The sequence below is a fragment of the Colletotrichum chrysophilum genome (assembly GCF_026319265.1).
Source record: "Colletotrichum chrysophilum strain AFK26 chromosome Unknown scaffold_96, whole genome shotgun sequence".
Taxonomy (NCBI): domain Eukaryota; kingdom Fungi; phylum Ascomycota; class Sordariomycetes; order Glomerellales; family Glomerellaceae; genus Colletotrichum; species Colletotrichum chrysophilum.
Window position 1 is genome coordinate 1 of NW_026517383.1, and position 22747 is coordinate 22747.

Below are 22747 nucleotides of genomic sequence, written 5' to 3' on the forward strand. Positions count from 1 at the left end.
CACCCCCCCCCCCCCCCCCTCCCAAATTTCATCTGTTCCCTTCAGTCTTCTCTACTTGGTATCTATTCGCATACCTACCTACTGCGTATCCTGCGGACGCCTTGGGTACGAGGTACCCTGCCTCTGCCGCACAGCACCTACATACATAGTATTCTGCTGTGCCCTACACACCCTTCCACAGGCCACCCCTCCCCCCTTCATCCTTCCCACAGCCTACCGGCCACGGCAGTGGTACCCTTCTGCCTGTCCCTCTGCCTCGAGCTCTCAACACAGACAGCTCCCAGGTTAACCGTCTTGCATGGGTAGGGACTTGTACCAGGCGCACCAGAACAGACCGGACCACGCCCAGGTTGCGGGTGCGGGTGCGGGTGCGGATGCCTATTCGCACACCCCACCCTAGGTACGCCTATCTACCTACCTTAAGGTACACTACCTACCCACTACAAACGAATGCCTACCACGCCCGCCAGCCCTGTCTCTTGCTGCCGCTGCCATGTCATTGCTCCAGCTCGTCGGTCACTCTCCTTGGGCTGGACTGGAAGTCAAGCGAAGCCTTGGGCCGGTTTTATTTAATAGCTTCCCTTCCTCTCCATCGTCTATCGTGTCTTGACCCAGCAGCTCGTCTTTCAACCACATATCTTCACTCCTCCATATCGACACTTGATTGGAAACACTTCCATTCAGCCTCCTTCGTACAACTGGTCTTCATACAACTGGTTGCTTGCTGGCTGTCTTCTACATCGCACATCCCTTCATTGTAACAACAACCTCGTCCTAGCCAAAACCCGAGAGCATCGCCCGCCATGTCTATGTTCACCATGTCTCAACATCAATACACCTACCCGCCTGCTGCCCCGGCACCCAGGGCCTATTCAGGTCACGGCACAAGCAGCGCATTCAGTAGCTCTGCCAACCCGGACGAGGACTGGACCAAGATCTCCGACCTCGCTGAACGCCGGAGGATCCAGAACCGCATCGCTCAGCGCAACTATCGTACGTCAACATCATGGAATACATGTCATTCCCTACCTCAACAGACTTTCCTCCTAACAAAGATTCATAGGCAAGAAGCTCAAGAGACGCCTCGAGGACCTCGAGAGACGCGCAGGACAGGAAGGCTCGACCGTCACCACTGAGAAGCAGACGCAGCCAAAGAGTGCTAAGCGCCAGTCGCAATCCTCCACCAAGACGCAAAAGACGCCGATTCCAACCAAGACCATGAATCAGGGCCAATTTACCCCCCCAATGCACACCGATGACGAGCTTCTCTTCGCGCAAACTTACGAAGACGGTCGTGAAAGATCAAACACTCCGCCTCTTTTCGCCTATTCGACTTACCCTCCCCCTGAAGAGATGCTCCTGGCTCCTTCGTACACAACTCAGCCTTACCCCATGACAACTGCAGAGGTCTACCCTAGTTACTTGGCCGCAGCGGTGCCGGTAACGCTACCCCCAATGAACCATTTCAACGATGCCATCAAGCGCGAATCCTACTCCAGCGACGATGGCCTCTCCCCCTACGTGAACTACGGCTATATTTCCGGCGTCGACATGAACGCAACTGGCTCCTACGACCCCTCGAACCCTGATGTGAGTTATATGCGGCATCTGCCTCCCCGCGATCCACAGTGCTGATGGGTTGATGAGCAGACTCCTCCGCTCTCTCACTCTTTCGACCACTCGGCCAACTGTTCTGACGCTGGCTACGAGTACCCTACTACACCTTTGTCCATGCCAGGATCTCCAGGCATGATTCAACAATAAAATGGCCCCTGGTGGAGGGTGTTAGCGAGAAAAGGAGAAGAAGGAAAAAAAAAAAAAAAAGAACAACCAAGTCGCAGCGGGATGCGACTCATCTTTCGATAAATCCCGCCGAGCGAGCTATATTGGAATTTACTTGACATATGCAGGGTGGCTTTGGCCAGGAGTTCGGGAGCATTTAGGGTTGCATGCAATGGTCGAAGCGCTCGACCTTACGCGGAGATGATGACTGGGAACGGGCGGCGGCGTTTCAATTTGGCTAGGTACTCCGTTGTGTTGTGGACAGTTTAGAAACTTCAACGACAATCCAAACAAGAAAGAATGTCACAAGAGTAGCATGTCCAACAAAATTTACCAAGTTACAGTCAACCAATATCCCCCCCCTTACTGCATGATGATCAACGCCTGCTCGAAGCGCGCGTGTTTGTGTGCCCGGACAGCCTTAGGCCCTCTGCTTTGGCGTGGGTAGCGAGATGGATGAAGATTTACAATGGAAGGGCGTCAAAGACAAGGACGTCCCCTCCCCACAGAAGGTAATGTTTCCATGTTCGTCCGGGGCGATCCCACCGGAGTTAATCGACAAAAGTCTCGCCGTAGTCTCGCCCGGAATAAGGATTTCCAAAGTCCATGCTGCTTAACTCCTAGGCCGACACCATTCCAGGGCACCTGAGCCACCACATTGGCTGACAAAGCACGCCGCGCAAAGAAACAGGCGGCGCTGGGTGCTTGCACCGGGCAAAGCGACCACTTCGCGCCGTCTCTGAAGGTTACACAGGCATTGAAACAACATGCTTCCCACTCACACTTAATGACAGACTTGCTGCCGCAACTTGGGCCCCTGTACAGACCACAGGCGAGGCCATGAAGGCTTGGCTTGGCGCGTCACTGAGGAGACCGTACCCGGCTCTGCCCCTTTCTGCTTCCCCTCAATTTGTACCTTTTCCCCTCGAAGACACCAGCACTTTTTGTTCACAGCCTTGGCTTTGCTTGGAATGACAAGGCCTCAGCATGCGAGGGGTCTGTATGGAGCGTCGGCTTTCTTCTGCTCGGATAGAGACGAACAGCGCAACAGCATGGGTAACGGCACAACCAGTGTTGGATATTGTTTGGGCTTCGAAGGCTTGATGGAGGGAAAGTACATGCTAGGTGATGGGTGGGATGGGATGGGCACGGCTGGTCTCATGGGTGGAGAGCGCCGGGTGCGGCACACTAGCTCTATGTTCAGTGACCACCTCAGCCATGCCTGGGCGCAAACAAGTTGGGGTACGAGATATTGAGTTGACCATGAGACGAAATGATGGATGCTCATGACTTTGAATGACCAGAAACCCGTACACATGAAAAAACATATGGCGCGGAGGGATGAGTCTCCCGGGATATGACCATGTTGTTTGATATTCGGATACTGCCTCTGCCTCGTCCGTGCAGACCCGGTTGTTGTATAGGGTACGTGCCGCATTTTTGGTCCAGCACTCAGGGTTGCAGGCGGGCACAGTCGGGCGTCCTCGTCAAGAAGGCTGGCGGGCTCGCCCTCTGTGACTCTCGAGGTTCAACTGTAGCTTGCAGGGTTGATTAACAAATGACATGATGTGATGGGGCACTCGGCTGCGCGGTCCTTTCGTTCGGTAAAGTCATGGGCATCCATGTACGACGAGGCGATGGAGATGTGCGCTTCAGGTAATAGCCAGCACACTACACATATGCATACACACATTCCTCTCGGCCCCTTTCTCCCGGTCTACCTTCGTTCAACCTATGTGCGTGCATACGAGGCAGCAATATTTGCAGCTACAAGTCGCTTGTCAACCCTGGCTGCACCCACATCTGCGTCTGCTGCTCAATCAGGCGAGGATACCATCGTTACACAAGATTTAATCCTCCTCCTGTCCCAGCGGCTTCTGTCAGTTGTATGCTGGCCTGGGTTACAAGCCCGACTTCGACGTAACACAAGGAGGGTTCCCTGTCGGCTGTCCATTGACAGACGTTAGGAAACTCGCCGGAAAGTCACCGGGGGCGCTAGTTAGCATAGGACACAGACACGTTACAAATGGACGCCACGGGGCACTTGGCAAGGGAGGGTGAGGTGGAGGACATAACATGGGACAGGGGGAGGGCACCGTGCAGTGGCCGGGGGAACTTTGGACCTTAGGAGGCTACCTCGGTAGGTTACTTGACCCGTGAGTAGACGGGTAATCAGTAGGGCCACGGAGAAAACGGGGGCGTGCTTCCTGGAAGGCTGAGAGGGACGGACCTAGACTCCGGCTGTTGCCGGAGTTAAGAATACCCAGTCAGCGGCGGCTTCAGTGGCTATACAGCTCGAACTCATTCTCATCGTCACCATCTCAAGAAGTCAAGAGGTCTGCATCAGTATCTTCTGCTCCGTGCTGCCTGGCTCGGTTCGGAGGGCGGGAGGACCATGCTGGTCGGTCTTAACCGTCACATCACCGGCGCTAAAGCAGAGTCTTCAATCCAGAGTACCCTTTACATATGACAAGTACTTTGCGAAGCTGTGTTTGATGCCTCGTGCTTTTATCTTGTTGACTGGATCGAGGCTACCTGTGTTTGGTTGCTATCGTCCGGTGTAGACAGTGCAAGGATCAAAAACGCATCAGAGCTGCATGCGGGCAATGGAACCCTGAGGGATCTTAATTCGTGTCGAGGCCACCAGCAATTCCTCATGGTCGATGCTGGTTCATCCCGTCCATCCTATCTGGTCTCTCACAACATCACCCGGCTGTTCGCAAATCCTACAGAGGTTTTAAGTTTCCGATGCTAATTCCATCCTTGAGCAAGACCGGAGCCGATGCGGCAATGCTTAGCACAGACGCTGGACCGGCCTACCGAGACGCACGCCCGCCCCCATTAAACTCGACTTCACGCGCTAAAACACATCGCGGAGGTCCCCTAGGTATTCTTCCAGCGCACTTACCTACGCACTATGACTTTACCCGCCGTGATGGATCTTCCCAGCTGCGGTGTCTGAGGCCCGCCTGACGTCCGTCACCTTGCGCCACAAGCGATCAGTCATCATAGCGTTGGGCTGGACGTGAAAGAGGATTCGCTACCTTACCTGTTTACGAGTCGCTATCGTTGGTTAAACTATGTTTTGGTTTCCTTACCCAACTGAACAATGATACGCGCTTTTGCCTCACCAAGCCTCCGGCTCTCTTCCGAAATAGAAAGACTAGAACAATGCAACCTGCATCGCACCACTCCGTACCGCATTTCCTGCTACCCAGACATACTTGTTATGCTTTCTGCGTCAACATCCTTCTTCGTAGTCAAGATCGGGCACACTGGATAATGCTCGTCCACAAGCACCTCGCTTTGCGTTGTGTCGTGTCTCTTTTGTGTTCAAGACGACCATTAGCCGTTGTGGATCTGTTCCGGCGGGGATGTTCAAGAGTAGGGACCAAGGTATTGCCGTACATGATTAGCTCGTGATGGTTACGTAGGAGGTTGTATATTATCTGCGCCTTTGCGCGGCCTCCCTCAACAAGGACCATAACGACTCAAGAGTCACATTCTCAGACATTGCCATGACACAGGTAGATCGGCGCCTAATGCGAGCCACTTGTCCAAAGTCCAAATTCCTTTCCTTCCACATTAGCCCTTTGCATACTGGAGGTGGAGGTACGCAAAGAGTGACGACTTTCGATGTGGGGAAGCTGCAACACCATTTCGGTCGGAACCAAAATGCTTCGAAACTCAGCCACGAAGTCACGACGAGGTTTTTTTGCACTCATTATCTCACCGTTTGCGCGCCCGGCTGGGGAATATAGCCTGGTCGATCACTTGGTGTTTCAATAAGTTGTGGTCTGCACATTACCTTAGGTAATCATGGCACTGTGCCACATAGCAGCTTCGACAGAGTACCTGCATTTACCTTTCTTAGTTGGTGATGAAATTAGCCCGGGCTCCACTTGGCTTACGTTTTCCCGCCATCTGCAAGCAAGCTTGCAAGCTTCCAGCGAAACATCTTCAATCCCTCAAAAAACTGTTTGGATTTATGTCGAGGCATAGGTGATTGGATGCGGCCCAGGAAGTATCCCTACTTCCCAATCACCCCCGCCGAACCGCGGACACTCCAAACCGCCCAAATACTTTCTTGCCATTCGCCGTTCTTGCAGCCCGCCGAATAGAATCCGCATATTATTTCCATTTACCAGCTGAACAACCGCCGGCTCTACGCAGTCCAGAACGACCGCAATGGCACCGGACTGGAAGTTGCTATACCTCTATGGAGGCGACAGGTTGGTTTTCTGGCCCAGATTCGGTGCGGGGACCATTGCGTTGAGAAACCCGCACCGCTTCCTTACCCCTTCTCATGATTCACTCATCCCTTGAAATAGCGGAACACATGAGACATCTGATTGACCAATATTGTTAGTCCCTGGGATTCCAGTCTCTGGACTGATTCTGACGACCGAGTCCGCGGCGGAAAGAGCCAGTCTCACATGCACTGCGAATCGCCGGAGAAAGCTCGATTTTTTGGTCACCTAGACATCACCACCCTCGGAGCAGCTGGATTCGCGTCTCAGAGGACTCTTGGTACACTCCATCTGGATTTGAGGCAGTATGATGGTTTCGTCATCAGAATCCTTGAGAGCGACTCCAAAAAGTACACTCTTACTGTCAAGGACGAGATCCTGCCTCCCCGGGACGATGGCCGCGACCAGAGCACAATCAGCTGGGAGTACGACTTCGTCTGTGATACTGGCGACGTGAAAATCCTCTGGAGCGACTTCAAACCCACATACAGGGGCAAACCCAAGCTTGATGCCAAGCCGCTGGACTTATCCAGTATTAAGAGAATCAGTTTCATGATGCGAAGGTAATGCAATACCCATCATTTTATCGCCTTTTTGCTGATAAAGTGTCAGCTTTTTTGGAGAGCAGGAGGGAGATTTCACCCTGACTGTTGCACATCTCGCCGCCATTAGCGACAGACCCACGTCACCAGGATCAGAGCTATCATTCGAAAAGGACCATGCCGCCGTGCGTGCTGCTGCGCGTCCTCCCGGGGCCCAGTCGTCGTGGCTTAGCTGGATTTGTGGATAGGGTAAATGACCTCCCGTGATCATGGACTCCATATCCGGCGCCAGCCATGCTTCATGGAGAATACAATCACAACTCGTGGTGCATTCGTTTATGTACTTGATGACATTTTGTTACAGCGCTATGGCTGTCCATCTTTCTGTTCTAAAGCTACCTTGATGAGCGCTTCATACAATCTGACCTATAACCTTGATCAAATCGCCTGTCACACCCATAGCCGTCACATCACCACCAGCGCCGGCACCCTGGATAATTAGTGGGTTGCTACCATACCTCTCCGTGTAAAAGCTGATGATGTTGTCGCTGCCCTTAAGCGCGGCTATGGGATGAGATGCGTCGAACTGCTCCAGACCAACCTTGACCTGCTTGGAAGCAACGTCAATGCTGCCTACGAAGCGCACAACCTTGCCTTGGCTCTCTGCGGCTGCCTTGGTCTCCTCCATCTGACTGTCAAATGCTGGAAGCTTCTGCAAGAACTCGTCACCGCTCGAGCATGACTCGAGTTCCTTGGGGATCAGACTCTCAACGGGGAATGAAGTCGGGGATTCCACTGGCAGTCCAGCCAGTCTTGCAAGAATGGTGAGCTTCCGGGCGACATCGAGTCCATTAAGATCGTCTCTCGGATCCGGCTCCGTGTAGCCTAGCTGCTTCGCCTTGGCCACCTCGGCGGACCACTTGCCCCCGGAGCCTGATACAGGAGCAAAAGAGTTGAACAGGAAGGACATGGTGCCGCTGAAGACGCCCTCAATCTTCGTAACACGGTCACCAGTCTCCACCAGATCTTTCAGAGTCGAGATGACGGGCAGGCCCGCACCGACAGATGACTCGTGGTAGACTTTGGCGCCAGATGTCGACGCTGCGGAGAAAATATCTTGCCACAGCTTGTAGGAGCCCGAGAACGCCTTCTTGTTGGGGGTGACAACGCTGATACCACGACCAAGGAAGACCGGGTAGGCATCGGCGACATCTTGGGAACTGGTGTTGTCGACAAGGACGACCTTGGCGGGAGCGGCAGCAAGATACTCAGCGAGCTGGGAAAGAGGGGGCGGAGCCTGCGAAGCGGCGGAGAGTTTCTCGGTGACGCCAGTAATGGGGATGGCAGAGTAGCTGTGGTCGTACAGAGCCTTTTTGCTGGTTGAAATATAGCATAGGCTGAGCTTTGGGGAGGGTCGTCTCGCAGCTAGCGCCTCGAGTTGGGAGAGGAAGCACTTTCCAACCCCGCCAGCGCCTATATCGCATGCCAAGAAACGTTTAGATGATGTTCTTTTCCGAGGTGGTGTGAAGGGATGCTCGTACCGATAATGGCAATGAATATCTGCTTGGGAGAAGACATTGCTGTATTTCAAGGACTAATCAGTTATTGAGACGCGATGTGAGCTGGGCCGTTTGCCTGTGGTTTCAGTGTTGAGTGCAACAGAGGGGTTTAGGAGGAGGGCAGGATGATTAATTTCTCTGCACCTCCGACCGCGGGGCACCAGCGGGGCACCCAACATGGGGCTTCTCGGGGTACTCTATCTTATCACTCGGTGAGCATCTGCACCGAAAGTCCTGCATCGGCAACCGGAAGCCTGTGCATTCCAGCATCGGAGCTTGGGCCGTTCTCGTCCCGGCCCTGTCAAGGTCATGTCGTCATTCAATAAGGTAGCATCCCATCCCCCGGCCGAACGCATCTCTACAAATATGTACGGCTGATACAAGAATGCCCCCAACTTCGCTGCTGTCGACAATTGAGTGACCCATCGTTTTCCCCACGACTTCCTGGCTCTCTCAGGATTATTTCCACTGAAGAACGGTAGTCGCCATGACTCTACTACAATCGCTTCTCCATCTCACCAACTTCAAAAATCCCTTGCTACGGACTTTGGTTCCCTCAGTCTCCGCCGCATACGCGATCCAATTTGCTTTCGCGATCCCCTCCATTGTCGCACAGAATGAACGCTTTTATGACTTTTCCGGCTCCCTGACGTTTCTGTCCGTAACTGCTCTCAGCCTGTATCTGCCCTCGTTGCGCACCACATTCTCGTCTACGGCAGCCAACGTGTCTACTCCGTTGCCGAGTCTTTTCGCTCCGTTCACCAACCCTGGTAGACTCGGAGCTCTGAACTGGCGACAGGTTGCTCTGAGTGGTGCCGTCGTGTTTTGGGCTGTACGACGTAAGTTTACACACATCTTCCGTGGCTTGATGTGAGGTTTTTTTTTTTTTTTTTAATCTGACCGCGGCATCTATAGTGGGATCATACCTATTCCAACGTATCCTGCAAGACGGCCACGACTCTCGCTTCGATGAAATCAAGAAATCTCCCGCAAAATTTGCGGGTGCTTTCTTTGCTCAAGCCACCTGGGTCTCCTTGTGCCTACTCCCTGTGATAGCTCTCAACTCCGTTCCCGCAGCTTCGTTCGCTGCGTTGCCACCCGTCAAGATATCTGACATCGTCGGCATTCTCGTCTACGTTGCCGGGTTCGCGTTCGAAATCACAGCTGATTGGCAGAAGAGCAAGTGGATGCGAGAAAAGAGGGAAAAGCTTCATGACGAGCAGTTCATGACCCGCGGCCTTTGGACTGTCAGGTACGTTTTGAACTGCGCAATTAGCATTGCCATCTCTGCTCCCATAAAGGAGTGGCACCAGTTGGAAAGCGAACTACGGCATGACTAACACAACATCAGCCAATATCCGAATTATTTTGGAGAAATTTCTCTCTGGACTGGCATTGCAACTGCCGCCGCCGGGATTATCGTATCAAAGCCTGTCCAAGCCAGTCTAGGTCTTTACGGCGGCATTGCTGGGCCTCTACTAGCAACTGCAATGTCGTTTGCAAGTCCAGCATTCGTCGCCCTGCTCCTGACAAAGGTTTCGGGCATCCCCCTGAGCGAGAAGAAATACGACAAGCGTTATGGAGACCGCAAGGACTACCAGGAATGGAAGAAGAACACTCCGAAGCTGATTCCCAAGGTATTCTAGCCCGGGATACTGTGATGTTGAGAAATTGGTACCACAAACTGAAGATTATTTCTTCTCAATATGGAGTTTCCAATACGACCACATACTCTGGTCCGAATGGACTAACCTGCCTAGATGAGGTAGTTTACGATCGCCCCAGTCAGCCCCCTTTTCCTCTGTGCCCACCGCGCGTCCACCCACACAACCAATCTGGTGCCCAAAGCGCCTCCAACGGGAATCAATCATCAGTCAAAAAGAAGAAGAAAATGTCATTTCGCATCCATTAAATGTCATGAAAATCGGTGTCGTTGGTTGGGATGAGACAAATGCGAGTTCCAATCAGTTACTGGTGGAACTTCTTCACCTTCTCAACCTCATCAAAGCTGCCCATGAAGATACCGGCTCGGTCATGAATGTGTTCGGGCACGACCTCGAGCATTCTCCTCATCTTGCTGTCGACCGCTTGACCACCGGCTGCGAGAATGTTTAGAAGTGAAACTGGGCAGGGTATAGAGATGCTCAGACTTACCATTCTCAAATACCAATGCCATTGGTGCGCATTCGTAAAGAATACGAAGTTTGCCTTTAGGGCTCTTCTTGTCGGCCGGGTAAGCAAATACGCCTCCGTAGAGCAGAGTACGGTAGGCATCAGCCACCATAGAGCCGATGTACCGAGCGCTGTACGGTTTACCGTTTTCTTGGGGTGTCTTCAATGAATTGAAGTAGTTGTTTGTGCCATCCTCCCAGTATAGCGAGTTACCCTCATTCACCGAGTAAATGGCGCGGGACTTGGGCAGTCTCATGTCGGGATGGGTAAGAATGAATTCGCCGACACCGTTGTCGAGCGTGAAACCATTCACGGTGCCGCCCCTCATAGTAATGACGAGTTGAGCCGACGCGCCGTACATGGTGAAGCCGGCAGCCAGGAGCTCAGTGCCAGGCTTCAGAATGTCTTCCTTGGTGCCAGTTGAACCCTCTTGTAATTTGTGGATACCAAAAATGGTGCCAACGGACACACCGGCATCCAGGTTGGAGGAGCCGTCAATGGGATCGCATGCGACGGCATAACGGGCGCCCGTACTGTCGTTGAAGAAGATAACGTCCTCCTCCTCCTCTGAGACCAGTAGAGCGCATTTGCCGGACGATCTCATCGCCTCAATGAAGAGATCGTTTGAGATGACATCAAGCTTCTTTTGATCGTCACCAGTGGTGTTGGAAGAACCGGCCAGACCAGTCAGGTTAACTAGGGTAGCTCGACGGATGTAGTAGGCAATCGACTTGAAGGAAAACTGCAGGGCATGGCATAGAAGTCTATGCGCATGGTTAGAAGACAAACGTAGCGGAGCAAGTGGGAGTTGAAGGCCTACGTGAAATCTCCGGTGGCTTCCTTATGTTTGGCTTGCTCTTCGGTGAGGAAGCGAGTCAGCGTAACAATGTTGGTGTTGATCTTTTCGGTTTCTTGGCCGCCGCCGTTCGTTGTGTAGGCCGACATGATGGGTTAGGTGGCTGTGACTGGACGCGTCAGTTCTTTGGTCAAGATTGTGAGCATCCGGGAGTTGACATGAAGAAAAGATAGAAAGGAGAGAAGTGCTTTCTAGTGGTAATTGAGGCTTGTGAAGGTGGTGGTCCACGACGGACGTTACAAAGAACAACGAGCGCACGGTATGGAGGGGTCGGGCTTAAGCCGAAGGACGATACGTACGTTAAAGTATGGCGAGTGCGATGCGGCAAGAGAGTGTGGTACAGGAGGGGAGACGTTGTAGATGAAGGTGACGAAATGAAGGAAATGCGAAAGGAGAAATGAGGTGGCAATTGGAGGAAATGGACCGTGTTTGTAAGTCCGGGTCTGGAACAAAACATCAGACAGCGTTGCCGGAAGCTCTCGTCTTCAGAGCTCAGTGCCCCTCAATTCGGCATACGGCTATCGCAGGGCTACGGTGCTACGTCCTATTATCGCGTACGATCCCGAGTCACCACGACGAAGTGGGGCCTACCGCAAGCACCACCGGCCGAGGGGAACCCGAGACATGGGGATGAAGGCGCTAATGGTACGGGACGCGAGGCGCCTCAGAGGATTTCTCGGAAACCCTCGGCGCGGTATGCAGCGAGAAGCACCCTTGTTTCTCACTACTATTTCTCGTGGACTACGTAAGTGAGTAATCTGTCGGTAGGTTGGTTGGTTCTTTTCCGTCCCATAGTAGGTAGGGAGTACTTTTGGGTGGCGGGAAAAGAAACGCTAAGGGTGGCAGGGCTGTCCATGGCTACGACGAGGACGTGGTGAAGTGCCTGTAGCTTGGTTTAGGTCAATACTTTTGGCATCTGACAATTCCGCTCTGTTTCTATTCTTTCCATCGAGAGTGATGGAACCCATCGCGGTCCTTGATTCTCCCGCTCTGTACGAAGTCCGGTGGACCGGACTATGGAGGCATGCGGCACTATGACCAGAAGGTCCCATCCGGACCTGTGCGGAACGCTGACAAAGGCCAGTAATTGCTCTGTGCTATGTATGTAATTGTAATTGTAATTCCTACTTCCGTAGTGGAGGTGGAGCTTGAGGTCCCTGAGCAGTAGTCACGACACACACAAGAGTTAGGACCAACAAACCTTTGACTTGTTGACGCCTGAGGCGCAAGCGATTCCTCATCTGCCGGCCTCTTTGGGTTTATCCCAACTCCCCCAGCTTTAACCCCACAACTGACCAAGACCACACTCACTGGTCCACCGCGCAGCGCCCGCAGGGCCGCAGGTGCCGAGCCAACGAGCTTAGATAAGCCCCTATTTTGCGCTCACGTGCCCCCCCGCTTGAGCGTGCTCAAGGTCATGGACATGGTGCCCTTACGTGCTTCATACAGTAGCCCGCGGCAAAAACCCCCCGTCTCGGCCGCGTTGTGCTGGGAGTCTTCGCTGATGTCTCGGTTTCGCTGGCGGACCTCGGCATGTGGCAGCTGCACTAGCAGCCAGTCGATCTGCCCAGTTTACTATCCGTGCCCATCCCCCGTGCTTCGGCCAGAACCTCGACGTTTCCCATCGCCAACAACAATTTTCGTGACTTAAACAGTTGCCTCCATTCGAAGCCCACCGAACTCCATCAAATCCACTCCGCATTTGGCCGCATCCTCCGAAGTCACCGCCTGTCCCGAATTTCTGATTTGATACTCTGCCTTCCGCCTCCAAAATGGTTGCCGACGCCGTCATCTACCATCCTTCCGTCGCACACTACCTAAAGTTCGTCGCCACGACTGTCGGTCGCGACAAGCTCCTCCGCACTCTCCAGTACTTCGCCCGTTTCTACGCCTGGTACTTGTTTCGCACCAATGGCTCCAAAACTGAGATCGCTCCTTGGGATGCCATCAAGAAGCAATTTGGCCTCACCCGCAAAATCATGCGCGTAGGCAAAAACGTCGAGCACTTCAAAGCTGCCGCCGTTGCTTCCGATGCCAAAACTATGGACCCTGTCCTCCGCTACGCCGCTGTCGGTCGCCAGCTTGGCTATGCTGGCTATCTGACCTTCGATGCCGCCACCGTTTTGGACGCGGCTGGGATTAGGAAATGGGAGGGTGCCAAGAAGCTTCAAAAGGAGGCCTATCGCTGCTGGGCCATTGGTCTGATCTGCAGTGTCATTGCTCAATCCTACACCCTTTACCGTCTTCAGCAGCGGGAGGCCAAGGTCGATAAGAAGGAAGGTGAAGGTGTTGTTGAGGCAAAGAGAATAGCCATGTGAGTATCCCCAAGATGAACCCCCCTCAGAACCGTCTCTGGGACGTGAAAATTCGCGCCCTCTTCGCGTTGGCAAGCCGGCTCAAGCTAATCAAACTATAGTGAACGCGCTGGTAGCCGCCTCCAGCTCCTTTCCGACCTCTGCGACTTGACCGTCCCCACCTCCGCCTTGGCGTGGGCCAATTTTGACGATGGCATTGTTGGTCTCGCTGGCACCGTAAGCAGTTTGATTGGTGTATACACCCAGTGGAAGAAGACGGCGTAATCTTACCCTACGGTGAAGACGCGCATGCATGTTTCTGTGCTTGGAGCGTGTTTTGATGGGACGGCAAGAAGGCTTCGAAAGTGTATCATCTGAACATCCAATAATGGAGGGTATGTTGGGGCGTTCCGGTTTAAGCCAGCAAAGGTGAAAGGTTCAATTGCTACGGCAGGTACTTGTAGGCAGGGAATTTGGCTGTCAATTAAATGCACATTGTCGATGCGAACGCCGTGATCCTCTTCGATGTTTAGGCCCAACTCATCATCGCATAAGCGAAGTGGAAGGGTGTGACGGGGTGCAGGCAAGGATTCATTCTTTTTGGTCGGATATCCATGCGTGTAATCGTACAATATACATTTCCTTCTGGGTACTCCCATCTCGATTTCCGCGACGCAACACTTCATTTTCTGTTACCCCCAATCCCCGCATCCTACATGATTGGAAAGCTTGGAGACTTAGAACAGCTTTTCAGGCCCACGAACAACCGCCATTCAAATCACATCGTTTCCTTCCTTATGGTCCAATGCGAACTAGAAGCGAGGATGCGGTCTCTGTACTGTAACATGTTTTGGGCGCCTCCAGGATCTATTCAGAGTCAAGGACAGCCCCTTTGAGGCAAGTGTTTGAGCAGGAGATGAGTTACCAGTAACGGCCACCACGGTCATACTCGCGAGGGTACCCATCACGAGGGTACGCCCCATCTCGAGGAGGGAAGTCTCTCGGAGGACGGTCGTAGGGTCTACCGTTGGCATAGGGATCGGGTGGCGGAGGATAGTCTCGACGGTAGGGGTCGTCATAGCGGCCTCGCGGTGGAGGGTAATCATCCATAGGGCGGCGAGGAGGGGATCGGTATCGAGCGCGATCATCATAGTACTCTCGACGAGGGCTGCGCTCACGATAGCCGTCACGATATCCATCTCTGCGCGGGCTGTAACCTCGTGGAGGGCCACGCCTATCGTAGTCGTCCATCGGAGGCGGGTAAGGGCGACGTCCGCCAGGAGAACGTGAGCGCGCGCTGCGGATGTCGCGAGGAGGCATATCGGGTTGGGTCTGATGAAGTGCGTCAGCTCAGTCAGACAGCGCATTTTCATTTACAGATTGGTAACCCACGTCGGCAACACAGGTGACACGATTTCCTTTGAATTCTCGGCCGTCAAGCTTCTCGACCGCAGTTCTCAGGTCGGCTGCGGTCTCAAATTCAACGAATCTGTATAGTTCAGTTAGTATTTGCCAAGACCGCGGGAAAGGTGGCAATTGACTCACCCTCGACCATTGCCGTCGCGGCCGGTCTCAGAATAGACGACATCGAGACTCGATTGACGGGCAAAATCTTTGAGATCCTATATCCAGAGTCCATGTAAGTTGGTGTCCAGGAGCTGTGGCATGGGCCGAAGAGGGTTGGAAGTCCGGAGTTCAACGACCAGACAGCGTCCAGTCAGCGGTGGGAACAAAGCCATCGTCGAGGCGGCCATCCCAAGGGTTTCCTTCCTTGTTCTGATAGGGCCAAGCCGACATAGAACCAGTCCTGACACGGCAATGCGAGTTCCATCCGAGCCGCATGGTCCGCGCTGGTATGAGGACGGCAGGAGGGGAGGTATCTGTGTGCCAAAAACCGCAGAACGTGCCGGGAAGTCCATCTCGCGGTGAAAGGGTCGACCAACGCGCCTCGCGCCAGCAAAGGGGAGAGGGGGAAAGTCCAGGTGTCCGGCTTGAGAGAATGGGGAGAGATTTCAACAGACCTGCCAACTGGTATCGGTGGGAAGTCCCGTGATCTGCATCCGATGGGGAGTACGACGAGGCCTTGGGGGAGCGCGCTCGTTGTTAAAGCCGCCGCCATTACCGCCCTCCCGATGCCGGGTTCCACGGGCAAATTGCACTGTCAAGCGTTCGCCCATAAAGTCGGATCCATCTTTTGATGCGATGCTATGGTTAGCGGACCGGACCGGAAGAAGCAGATTGCAGTGTATCGACGCGCGAGAACATACGGAAAGCTGGGCAGACAAGGAATTAGCGATGAAGAAAGTGACGGGACCAGACTGCGTCAGCGTTGAGACACTTACCTGGGACTACATCACGGGCATCCATGGCATCTTTGTATTCAATGAAGCCGAAGCCGTTCATGAGCTTGATTTCAGTTATTTCGCCGGTGCCATGGGTGGCGAAGTGTGCTTCGACGTCGGCTTTGGTAGCTGGCGGGGCCAGAGGCGCATAGGTTAGCGATTTGCTACCACAGCGCGATGCATCGAGACGCATTTGGGCCAAGTTGAACTAACCAGTTCGCGGGAGATTCCCCAGGTACAACCTGGTAGACGATACTTCGGTCATTTTGATGGGAATGCCTTGTCGAGTCTGTCGCGTGTAGAAGAGCAGCCAAGCGAGATTCGCAGTAGCAGTTGCCACAGGCGTGTCAACGATACGGCCGAGTCCAAGAAGCGGCAATGACGTGGAGAATTAACGACTTGTGATGTTCCAGGTCGACCTCCTATAGGCAAAAAGGTGATTGAAGGACAGGAAGGAATAGCGCGGACGTATTCGTGCCAGTTTCCGAACGCCGACTAAACGGGGAAGACGGAAGGGAAATGCAGGAGCGAGACGATGGGCTGGGCTGGGAGGGGAGAAGTTATGAAGGGTTCTAGTATCGACGTTACACCGGTCGGTCGAGCAGCGATTGGTCGGAAGAGGGAATGTTGTCGGGCACCTCTGTGAGCAGAGTACCCAGTAGTGTGTGCGCCTTGGGGGAAAGGTGCCGGTTGTAGGTGTCAAGAGGAGATGAGGTGAGGTGAGGGATGGGGTAGGAGCTGTTGGAGGAGAAGCAGGTAAGCTAATGTAATGTACTTGACGGTTCCTGGTGCCCGCAGTGCCGCAGCTGGCTCACCTACGGTATCTCGTGCTGTAATCGAGTTCCCGGTAAGGGCTCGAAGCACTAGGGGAAGAAGATCCAATCAAGTGTGGATTTGTAGCTAATTCATAGGTACCTAGATAGGTAGGTACCTTAGCTGCCTGACCTTGCGACCTGAGGTCCTGAGGTCCTTGCTATGGATGCGAAGAGGAGGAGGAGGAGCAGGAGAGAGTAGACAACAAGGGAAGGAAGAGAGAAGGGAAAGAAAAAAAAGAAAAGAAAAAACAAATTGGGATAGTGGAGCGACCGAAGAGCGTCAAGCATGCATGCCATGCTCGGGCTGAAGAGGGGAGGAGCTCCTGGAGTGCTGCAGTGGTCTGCACAACCGAGGAGAAAGGAGGAGGAGCAGGAGCTACAGCATGCAGGCTGCCCGGCTCTGGGGCTTCACAGCGGGGCCTTCTCGTAGACAGCCAATGACAAGCTGATATACCCTGGCACTGTCAAGCATGTCCTGGCCTATGAGGGACCTTCCCTACCTTACCTTCCATACAAGAGCTACCTAGACTCCCCAGGTCGTTCGTCCACTGGTTCATCGTTCCACCTCACCAAGTGAGCACCTGCCTTAAGTTCTCAAGGGCAGGGGGGACGGGAAGGTGGTTTTTTTTTTTTTTTTTTTTTTTTTTTGGGGGGGGTAGGGGGGGATCCTAACAGTCGACAGTCAATTTCGCCCAAGCATCCAGCCAAACAAAATAATTACTGTTGTAAATGGTATAACAGGTAACTCGTCAAAATAAGCTGACCAGCGATACCTGTCGACTTGTCAAGTAACTGTCATCTTGAGGTCAGGATCGATCAAGAAGCCCGCTCAGACACCGGATACAAATTCAGGGAAGAGACCTAATAACGTCTGTCAACGATTGCTATCGATGTAATGAGGAGACGGTTGCGGGCTGTGAGATCTTGCTAATTTGATAAGCCTTGCAAACTGCAGGGTACTTGTATTGACCATGTCTAAGCAGCAATGGCGTTGGCCTTTCTGCTTCTTACCCAGAGCCCGCCGGATATGCATTCGAAGTACCCCCTGTGGTTTCACCGGTCCCCGAGTCTGATCATCATCAACCTTCTTGATGCTGTTAATCTGACCTTTGAAGCACCTTACAAACCGGAGGTTCAAGGTGCTAAATCGCTTTGCAAAGGAATCGTCACCTCCACGATCGGACTTTCGAAAGAAGATGATACGACGCTCTCTCGGATCTCGGGTTGTCGTGTCGCATTGATGTGGGTAGCAGGTTGCTGGGTATTTTAGTCAGTACTACTCTCAAAGAGTCAAAAAAGGTCCATTTTCAGCTTCTCCTGAGTGACAAAAGCCTGACCAAGAATGTTTGCGATGCCCACCCGACTGTTTCAAGCATCTTTTGGGATCTTGGGGCCGTCGTTGAGCCAATTGCGAAACTCGCAAGCTTTTCCCTTGTCACCTAGTAGACCGCGATCTTTCACAGGGGATCGATCATCCCTTGTTCTGCCCTCGTTGCAGCCTCGTGGAGAAGCATACCTAATTGACTTTATTCTGACCGCCGTTCAGTCAATCCGTGGTTGACTGGCGTCGTTATGTACACATCGGGTTTTCTCACGGGTTTGGGATGTTGTTTTGTTACTATCATTACTCGCCCAGTCACAAAGCGTTCTTCTTACTGGTCTTCTCCCTTATCTTGATACTCGGCCGATCGCCACCCAGCATCGCACATTGCAATGCCCCTTGGTCCATCTCGCCCGCCTGCCATCAGCGAGTCGCCCTGTACCAAGTTGATCCTTAACACCCGCTTCTATGCAGCAAGATGCACCGCCCCCAATACCCGCCAGCTCATAAGTTTAGGGCGCCAAAGACGCCATTCTATATGCCCATTGCCCCCAATTAAGACGAGGAAAAGAGTACCTCCCTGTTCCGGTCCCCGAGAAGGTAAAGAAAATGGCTCACACGCCCACATCAGCCAAACAAAATCTCCACAAACTCGTCCATGAAAGTAAAAGCTAAGTGAGCGCTGACATGTAGTTAGCCCATTGCAACCAAAAGCTGTCAGAACAGCTACTTACTTGAGTCTTGAATTATTAAAGGTTGCAAAAACACGTCGGCTGGCTGCTTGGGCATTGACTCTACCGACCACACTGCCTGCCAGGTCTGGTACAAGTGTTGCTAGCATCAGACTGGCTTCTGTGCGTGTCTGCTTCTTTTCTGCTGCTGTCCTTGGCAGCTTATTCTTATTCATTTGTCCACCGGGCCACATGCTGTCTTGGAGCAGGGCAATATACTTAAGAATCGCGTCCTCTTGAACCAGCATTTTGACGTTGTCACGTACTTTGCGTTCTATGGTACCCCCGAGTAGTTGCTGGAGGACCACAACGACTGCCCGACCGCGCAACCAGTTGTTGCCTCGATTGAGCTCGAATACCTCCAGGAAAATGTCGCAAATAGGCTTGATAAAAGATTCCAGCTCCTTGTTCTCGAAAGCATTCAACTCGGCCTCGGCCTCGGCCGCATTGACGCCATCTTCATTGACTGGTAGGGGCATTGCGTTCAACTGGTTGGTCGCTGCTGCAATCAGGTTCTGGCCGGCTAGCGAAAGTTGATCCAGGACTGGAATATTGCCAAGGATATCCTCCACACCGTCCGTAACTGAGTCGTATAATCGCGTTATCATGTCTTTCTTGTCCTCGCGGTCCACTAGATCTTGACCCTGAGCAATCACGCTTTGAGACAAGAACGCTCGTAGATCACGGCTCCGGCAAACTTCCGGTAGCATCAAGAGTTCGCGAAGATACTGCTCCAACGCAGCCCGTCTTTTGCGCAGAAACTCGCTCTGAAACTTCATGACCATTCGTCGTCTGGGAAAATCGAGGTTGCGAACGGATGGATACCTCGACCGGAGCTTTTGGTGTAGTTCATGGAACTCGCTATATCGCCGAGTGATGATCCATGTCGCTGCCGGCATCTTCTCTCCAGCATCCCGCTGTACCTCGATTACATAGAGAGCGAACTCCCTGCCGTCGTCTTCACGCCCCACCTGAATGGCTTTGATCTTGATCGTGGAGCGGCCGTAGAGGCTGTTGTCGCTTTCCTGTACTACGTACTGCTGTCTCTGCAACTCTTTACGCCGAATTTCGCGCTGCAGACTTGCTTTGGACTTCCTTAGAATACGTAATTCGGCTGTGTTGTTCGTGAGTTCGGCCTTCTTCGTAAGAGATTCGACGATGGCATCTTGCGCTACAAGGCGATCAATGTCGTTAGACAGCGCTGTGATAGCTTCCGCCAGGCCCAGGTCTCCGGGCGCGGCTTCGTGAACTTCGTCCTCCACATCCATCTGTTTACCTCCGCCATCGTCATCCTGCTCGTCAGAAAGATACTTGTCCTCATCTCCGAAGAGATCATCGTCAACGAAAACTCCTATTCGAGATGCGGCGCTTACGAGGCCCAAAGATGACAAACTCGGTCTCTCGGCTTCCTTGGACGACTGTGCCGGCCTCGACACGTCGAGTGATCCTCGATGGGAATCATTATCGCCAGAGAAGAGGCTTGAGCCTGCATCTTCAGCCCCAAATAATGACGCCCGGAATTCTTCGGCTGTTTGAGGTCGGTTATCTTCCATGATGTTATTTAGAGCTTCTTCCATAGCTTGAACCACAGTGGTATCGGGAATAGGATTGCTGGCTTCCTGGTCCAGACTCTGCACCGAGTCCATCATGTTGTCATGCTCAAAGTCTTCATCGTCAAACAACGGGGTTGGTGAGTCGTCGTCTAGAGAGCGTCGCTGTGCCGTTGCCGGGTCGAGACCGCCGCCGTTAACGTTGGAGATCCTCAGATCCGACGCAGATCCGGCTCGCTTCGTCGTCGGACGTGTTAATCTCGGTGCAAGTCTTGCAACCGCATTCGGCTTGGACTGGTATGATTGGGAACTTCGGTGTATAGGCGGATGGGCCACCGACGAGGACGGCTCAACTGGAGGGACAGCAGTGATAGCTGCAGATGCTTCTTCGGCTGCCAAGCACTTGTAAAAGAGGTCAGACTTCTTGAAAGATTGAAAAAATTGTGCTTGCATCCTCTCCAAGACCGCTGTTTGCGCTCTCAAGATGGCTCGCCGGGCTTTGTAGTACTGCTCTGCAGTAGCCGACTTGCCGGCGTTCAGAAAAGCCCGAACTTCGTCCCGAGTGGACTGCGACACCTTCAATTCAGCCTTAGCCAAGTACGCATGGTCGATTTGCGCCAGGTCTAGGCGATCAGAATCGGTCCACATGGACAGATTCAATGGGAGCTGCTCGTCGTCCTGACCTTCATCCTCCAACGGGTTGCGGAAGCCATCAACCACCAGCCAGAACTGAACGAGAGGCATCATGCGATGACGATCCATAAACTCCATGAAGTAAGACAACCCTGATGCATCTCGGAGCAGCTCCACCAAAGAGGCATGCTCAAGTTTTGACACCGCCTTGGTATTGCCTGCGGGGCGAGGAGGTAAGGCGGCTGCGTTGCGTCTGTCTCCTCCCGCCGCGAGCACTTGAACGCGCTGGTCCAACAGCCTCTTACCCATTTCCAGCCGGCGGAGATACACCTGGTCCTGGTTGTCTTCTAACGAATCTCGTTTTAGTTGACTAGCCACCTCGCTTCTCAGGCGCCTCGCCTCCGAAAGATTGTTTACTTTTCTTATGGCGCGGATGAACTTTTCAAACTTTCGTTCACTGTCGGTGGGCGAAAGTCGTGGTATAATTGCGGCTTTGCCCGCCCTCGGGGTTGGCGAAGCATGCTGATCCAGCGCAGCCCTGAGCTTACGGACGGTTGACCGGTCCTGCAACATAGATCGACCATAATTTTCCATAACTTGATTCCATGTATCGGGTTCGGCCAACATCTGAAGCACGGGAAACAGCACAGCGCATGCGACAATTTCTCGAATTATGGTGGAGACGGCGCGACTGGCGAGCATATTAGGGGGGAGGACCTTGGGCAAGATGCCAGAAACCATTTCTCGAAGATAATCTTGCTGAACGAGCTTGGTATCGGGAAACGACAACGATGCGGCAGGGTGTAATTTTCCATCCTTGTATTTGGAAGCAATTGCCAAGTCCAACTCCTCTGATTCCGTCACGGATCGGTTGAGCTTCCTCCCCCGAACCGAGCGTTCGGCATCGTAGAAGTCGCGGAAGTGAGCCGTTAGCATTGGGACAACACGAGTGGTGACAATGTCCACCAGATCAAGCTCCAACAGCCTCTCTCTGATGTTGATAAGAGCATCGCGGATAGCTTTGTCCACTTGGTTTGCAAAAATGGGGTTTTTGCTGATGTTGGAGTACCACGAGGTGACAAAGTCCCGAACGATAAGACCGAGAAGATGGTCAAGAGCTTCGGATATTCGGGGCGAATCGGGGTCGAGGGAAACTTTCGAGTAGGAATGGCGTGTATAGAGGTCGGCAACTTCGCGAGACCAGGCTTTCGGCGCAATGAAGGCGGGCCCCTGCGGACGAGGTGATCGATGACGGAAGCTTCGTCTAGAACCTCGGGACGTGAGGAAAATGACTGCTAGAATCGAAGCGACGGTCAGAAGAGCTCCTCCCAAGAGGGCATATCCGATCCATCGCAACGTCGGCGCCCAACTGACGGCGTAGCCCCAGGCAATGAAGCATGTGATGGCGGCAAGGATCAGGTCTCTTCCTTGCAGGGCCATAGTCCAGATTGGTATCGAAAGGCAGCGTGTCGTCGCTACATCGTTCGATGTTGATATTTGCGGTGCTTCCGGAGCTGTGTTTGTTGACGAACGAGCCTGTTATCGATTAGGGGGTACGCGGACGTCCAAATCGACACGTGGAGACGATGTCGAGGTGCGGTGCAATGCCTAGGTAAGGTTGAAGTACCTTTCAGGTTACCTCAACTGCGTGCATATCTTGTCCCCTGACCAGCACATCGCTGCAAGATGCCTGTCCGCCTTACGAATAGAGCGCTAGGTAGCACTGTAATGGAATATGCATGTGGCCGAATGGGTCCGTGCCCAACGAAGCTTTGCGACCGGTACCTTGACATGAATATGTAATCCGCGAGAGTATTTTATAAAGAAATCACTCGTACAATGCGGATGAACCATCCGTATCAACCAGAGATGGAACCTAGTATGACGCTCCTCTTGGGTA

The 22747-nt window shown here is 53.1% G+C and overlaps 9 protein-coding genes across 9 annotated transcripts; 4 read left to right on the plus strand and 5 right to left on the minus strand.

Annotated features, from left to right (window-relative positions):
- Window positions 1-803: 803 nt before the first annotated feature.
- COL26b_009694 (uncharacterized protein) lies at window positions 804-1753 on the plus strand (the record flags this gene model as incomplete). Its single annotated transcript, XM_053182413.1, has 3 exons — window positions 804-993; window positions 1064-1590; window positions 1739-1753. The coding sequence occupies 3 exons, from the start codon at window positions 804-806 to the stop codon at window positions 1751-1753; spliced, it is 732 nt and encodes a 243-aa protein (XP_053033593.1).
- Window positions 1754-5970: 4217 nt separating this feature from the next.
- Window positions 5971-6599, plus strand: COL26b_009695 (uncharacterized protein; the record flags this gene model as incomplete). Its single annotated transcript, XM_053182414.1, has 2 exons — window positions 5971-6014; window positions 6152-6599. 2 exons carry the CDS (start codon window positions 5971-5973, stop codon window positions 6597-6599), a joined length of 492 nt encoding a protein of 163 aa, XP_053033594.1.
- A 387-nt stretch (window positions 6600-6986) lies between these two features.
- Window positions 6987-8152, minus strand: COL26b_009696 (uncharacterized protein; the record flags this gene model as incomplete). The annotated part of the gene is made up of 2 exons (XM_053182415.1): window positions 6987-8047; window positions 8116-8152. The coding sequence occupies 2 exons, from the start codon at window positions 8150-8152 to the stop codon at window positions 6987-6989; spliced, it is 1098 nt and encodes a 365-aa protein (XP_053033595.1).
- A 468-nt stretch (window positions 8153-8620) lies between these two features.
- On the plus strand, window positions 8621-9779 carry COL26b_009697 (uncharacterized protein; the record flags this gene model as incomplete). The annotated part of the gene is made up of 3 exons (XM_053182416.1): window positions 8621-8972; window positions 9049-9385; window positions 9485-9779. The coding sequence occupies 3 exons, from the start codon at window positions 8621-8623 to the stop codon at window positions 9777-9779; spliced, it is 984 nt and encodes a 327-aa protein (XP_053033596.1).
- A 322-nt stretch (window positions 9780-10101) lies between these two features.
- COL26b_009698 (uncharacterized protein) lies at window positions 10102-11250 on the minus strand (the record flags this gene model as incomplete). The annotated part of the gene is made up of 3 exons (XM_053182417.1): window positions 10102-10232; window positions 10288-11069; window positions 11126-11250. 3 exons carry the CDS (start codon window positions 11248-11250, stop codon window positions 10102-10104), a joined length of 1038 nt encoding a protein of 345 aa, XP_053033597.1.
- A 1683-nt stretch (window positions 11251-12933) lies between these two features.
- Window positions 12934-13740, plus strand: COL26b_009699 (uncharacterized protein; the record flags this gene model as incomplete). Its single annotated transcript, XM_053182418.1, has 2 exons — window positions 12934-13475; window positions 13578-13740. 2 exons carry the CDS (start codon window positions 12934-12936, stop codon window positions 13738-13740), a joined length of 705 nt encoding a protein of 234 aa, XP_053033598.1.
- A 527-nt stretch (window positions 13741-14267) lies between these two features.
- COL26b_009700 (uncharacterized protein) lies at window positions 14268-15043 on the minus strand (the record flags this gene model as incomplete). Its single annotated transcript, XM_053182419.1, has 2 exons — window positions 14268-14752; window positions 15001-15043. The coding sequence occupies 2 exons, from the start codon at window positions 15041-15043 to the stop codon at window positions 14268-14270; spliced, it is 528 nt and encodes a 175-aa protein (XP_053033599.1).
- A 424-nt stretch (window positions 15044-15467) lies between these two features.
- Window positions 15468-15990, minus strand: COL26b_009701 (uncharacterized protein; the record flags this gene model as incomplete). Its single annotated transcript, XM_053182420.1, has 2 exons — window positions 15468-15646; window positions 15798-15990. 2 exons carry the CDS (start codon window positions 15988-15990, stop codon window positions 15468-15470), a joined length of 372 nt encoding a protein of 123 aa, XP_053033600.1.
- A 2673-nt stretch (window positions 15991-18663) lies between these two features.
- COL26b_009702 (uncharacterized protein) lies at window positions 18664-22287 on the minus strand (the record flags this gene model as incomplete). The annotated part of the gene is made up of 1 exon (XM_053182421.1): window positions 18664-22287. One exon carries the CDS (start codon window positions 22285-22287, stop codon window positions 18664-18666), a length of 3624 nt encoding a protein of 1207 aa, XP_053033601.1.
- Window positions 22288-22747: the final 460 nt, after the last annotated feature.